The sequence below is a fragment of the Nicrophorus vespilloides genome, unplaced genomic scaffold (assembly GCF_001412225.1).
Source record: "Nicrophorus vespilloides isolate i.1.1-1 unplaced genomic scaffold, Nicve_v1.0, whole genome shotgun sequence".
NCBI classification, from domain to species: Eukaryota; Metazoa; Arthropoda; class Insecta; order Coleoptera; family Silphidae; genus Nicrophorus; species Nicrophorus vespilloides.
This window is the reverse complement of record NW_017095588.1, coordinates 550-4,915: the sequence shown is the minus strand read 5'-3', so window position 1 is coordinate 4,915 and position 4,366 is coordinate 550. Positions and strand designations below refer to the sequence as shown.

General features: G+C 31.7%; 1 protein-coding gene across 1 annotated transcript; it reads left to right on the top strand.

Annotated features, from left to right (window-relative positions):
• Positions 1-292: 292 nt before the first annotated feature.
• On the top strand, positions 293-4,044 carry LOC108557764 (fatty acid hydroxylase domain-containing protein 2-like; the record flags this gene model as incomplete). Its single annotated transcript, XM_017914420.1, is given in 4 exon segments — positions 293-542; positions 3,106-3,292; positions 3,547-3,796; positions 3,863-4,044. Coding segments are annotated over 3 exon segments (605 nt in total), but the record flags the coding sequence as incomplete, so codon positions are not given.
• Between the last annotated feature and the right edge of the window lie 322 nt (positions 4,045-4,366).

Sequence of the window (4,366 nt, the reverse complement as noted above, 5' to 3'; positions counted from 1 at the left end):
TTTTAACTTTGTATTATTGGAAAACTATAAATATTAACATTTTTCAAAAATTAAATAATCTACAGTATTATCTAAATTAATCTCTTCATATTTTTTGTCTACTTGTCTTTACTCTATGATTAAATAAACTATTTAGTTTACTTTATATTAAGATTAACGAGTGATCAAGTTGTTGGCTTGAACTACTTAATACAAAAGAAAGTTACAGATAACGCATCAATCCTGAAAATAGTTTTCCTTGGCACGTCGAAGCAGCAACATCTATTTATATAACAGTTTTCCCGCTTTCCCTCTTTCATTTTTCTTCTAACCTTTGCGAATTTTCCCGAATTGATTTTAAGGCTGCGAATTCGCGCGCATTTCCAGAGCGCCAACAGACGGCGCTGCCTCCTAACAAAAACAAAACACCAGTATTGATATTATGATTACCTACGCGGTTGTTGCTTGATCCCTGTGCGAAGACATCGCTTAAACAAACAAAAAAGAAAACTCTCACCACTCAGAAGAAGACGTCCAGGTGAACAGAGAGCTCTAGAGTCCAGGTAAGAGAGGAGCTTGATCAATCACTTGATCAGTGCAAGTTCAATGGCATTTGAATCCTGTGACCTTTCGTGCTTCAGAGAGAAAAAAAGAAACGCGCAATATTTACCTTTTGTCAACGTGCAATATCTTTGTCGCGCGTTCGGCTTCAATTGTTAATGCGTGATGCATTTTTGTTCATCGACGAATCAATAACAAACAACGGTGCGACGCTTTTGTTTAATTTAACGGAATCTGCGCGCTCGCCGCAATCTCATAGATTGCTCTCGTAATCACAGTTAATCGCAATCGTTTTTCCGTTTCATTTGTTATTATTATTGTTGTTGTTGTTGTTATCTCATTGTCACGGCAACAGCAGCGAAAACAACAACGTTCTGTGTGTTCGTTTCTAGCTCCAATCGTTTCTTTCTATTCCCAATCCGCTTCGAAAACTGGTCCTTTCACAAGTTCCATGACATTTGCAAGCATTTGTTTTTTTTTCGTTGCTTATATCTTAGCCTGCTTAGTTGTCAACTCAATTAAGTTTAAAAATAGCCTACTGACTAACTAATAATTAATGAACGCGTAACATCCAACCGGTATCGGGTTTTAGAAAGTACACCCGAATCGATATTCCTCTGTTTGTAAACAATGTATCACCTAGTCAGTTGCTACGTTGCTTGCTAGTAATTATTTATTAACAGTACTAGAATTTAACATTTAGATAATTGCGTTCGCTCTAGTCTGTAGCAACTTCTTTTGGAGATGTGAGACTCAATGGGTTATCGACCTTTGGGTCCTTCAACTCTATTCCATTTATTGTTATAACAAATTCCAGCAAACGATACAAACTTTTAAATTATTACTTTTTTATTTGATTCAATTTCACATGATTTGTTGTAATTTAAAGTTTTCTTTCAAGTTGAGTAAAAGAGTCATCTTAAATTTAATAAATTCAGTACATTATGATTATCTTTCTTATATGTTGTTTATAATTTTAGCAAAAAAATAGAAATTTTTAGATTATGAATTTTTCTTTCATTTAATTTCATAATTATTTTTAATGTTTTAAGAAAAATCTGAAAAAAAAGTAAATATTTTGTTAAATTATCAAATTCACTGAATAACTATCATCTTTTAAGTATGTTAATACAAGTTTCTATAAAAAAATTAGTATATTTCAAAATTTTATTAGAGATTTTAGCAAAAATAGAAATTTTTAGATTATGAATTTTTCTTTCACTTAATTTCATAACTATTTTTAATGTTTTAAGAAAAATCTGAAAAAAAGTAAATAATTTGTTAAATTATCAAATTAACTGAATAACTATCATCTTCTAAGTATGTTAATACAAGTTTCTATAAAAAATTTAGTATATTTCAAAATTTTATTACAAATTTCAGCAAAAATAGAAATTTTTAGATTATGAATTTTTCTTTCACTTAATTTCATAATTATTTTTAATGTTTTAAGAAAAATCTGAAAAAAAAGTAAGTAATTTGTTAAATTATCAAATTAACTAAATAACTATCATCTTCTAAGTATGTTAATACAAGTTTCTATAAAAAAATTAGTATATTTCAAAATTTTATTACAAATTTCAGCAAAAATAGAAATTTTTAGATTATGAATTTTTCTTTCACTTAATTTCATAATTATTTTTAATGTTTTAAAAAAAATCTGAAAAAAGTAAATAATTTGTTAAATTATCAAATCAGTTAATTTCTTTCATTTAATTTCATAATTATTTTTAATGTTCTAAGAAAAATCTGAAAAAAAGTAAATAATTTGTTAAATTATCAAATTAACTGAATAACTATCATCTTATAAGTATGTTAATACAAGTTTCTATAAAAAATTTAGTATATTTCAAAATTTTATTACAGATTTCAGCAAAAATCAAAACTTTTTAATTCACATTTTGTTTGTATATTTACGTACATTTCGATTGAAATTTCCTTAAAGAAAACACATCGATAATCCAATTATGCAATATATTCGTTTAATATTCACTTAAATTGTTATTATTGAAAGATGTTTATAAATAAACGTATTTTCTTTGTACTTCAACCCATAAAAGTTATCAGAGAAATTATACTTTCAAACAAATTAAAATAACTCAATAACAAGTAATTAATAATAATAAAATAAGTGCGTTTTATGTATTTTTATTTATAGATAATTAATCAATTAACAATGTTTATTGAAACAGTCAATTTTTAATTAAATGTTGTTTTTTAATGCAAAATATGTGAAAATATCAATGTTTTTATTTGTTTATTGTCTGCTTATTTTTGATAAAAATGATCGATATGAATAATAAGGAGGATAATGGAATTGAAGGTGTTAAAAAAAATAATGTATTTATGCACGTGGGAATGATTGAAGTTGAAATTGTTCTTGCATACAGTGAATAATTGATAATAACTATATTTATTTTGCGTCGTGATTGGATGTAATAATAATAACAATATTTTGTTTCGCGGACAGTTGACAATGTCAAATGTAAATCGCGTCGCGTTTGTTGCGTTCGAAATTCGAAAGGTCGTTTAATTTGAGATTGTTTTTTCTTCTTTGTTGTGAAGGTTGTTTTTCGAAGATGTTGGCTGATCTTGAAGATGAGTCTTCACCGTCGGAGGGCGAGTTGAGTCCGAGAAGGAAGGTTCCCAATCAGCAACAGAATTCTTCGATCCTCTCCTCTCTGAGAAGCGTGTTGATAGTGGTCAGCTCTGCGCTCATATGCTTCGCCGCTGCTCGAAACTCGATCACTTGGTGAGTAATGTTTGTCTCGGTGCAAGAAATATATGTATTGTTGTAAAGATTGGATGGATGTGTGTGCATTCAGTTTCATATAATACATTACGGACAAAGTTTAATTGAGACGCAAAAGGGGTTATCGCGAGTGCGAATTGAATGATAAAAAAAAACTATTTAGCTTCGTTCTCTCGGTTCTGGCGGTCACTCATAGATTGATAGTCGTGTGTGCGGAAGAGTAGAGAGATGGTACAAGCGATACTTCTTTACAGGCACTGCCAGCGATTCTGGGGCGCCTCCGGGGACTTCTGGCAGGCACAATGGGACAGATTCTTGGACACGTTCGGAGAGGATCCGTTCATGCTCTGGGTGGTCGGCACGTGCATCCTCACCACCGGAGTCTACTGGATCTTCGGTGGTATCTACACTCTACTGGACATCACCAATAAACCGGCGATACTGAGAAGGTACAAAGTGCAGCCGGGAACCAACGAACCAGTCGAAACAAAGAGACTGCTGAAGGTCAGTGCGATTTGCTGCTCTTTACTTACTTGTTTGTATATCTAACACCTGCGTGTTAATCAAAAGGTGATATGGTGCGTTTTGGTGAACCAAGTGGTCATCGGATTTCCTCTCGCCGTCGTCATACATCGCGTCATGCAGTACCGTGGGACGCCGCCGGTACGCGAACTTCCTACCTTTCACTGGGTCCTCGCTGAACTCGCTGTCCACATAATCATGGAAGAAATTGGATTCTACTATTCACACAGGTAAACCGAATTCAAATCTATAAGACAAGAAACAACATCTACATCCTACAAAATAACACTCGTATCCGACAATAGTAAAATTGTTTGAACTATGAACTGCGCTCAATGAATCCAACAGACAATTACATCCAATCTGCATTAATCTGCACGAACGTCAATCAAATACGTAACGCGTGTGCATTAGAAACATTAAAGTAAAAAATACAATGAAATAAAAAATTTAAGTTCGAAAAAAGCAGTTTAACGCTCCAAAAAGCAGTGATTTTCTCATAAAGTATATTTGATAGATGCATATGAAATTTGGATATTTCGAGAATGAAGC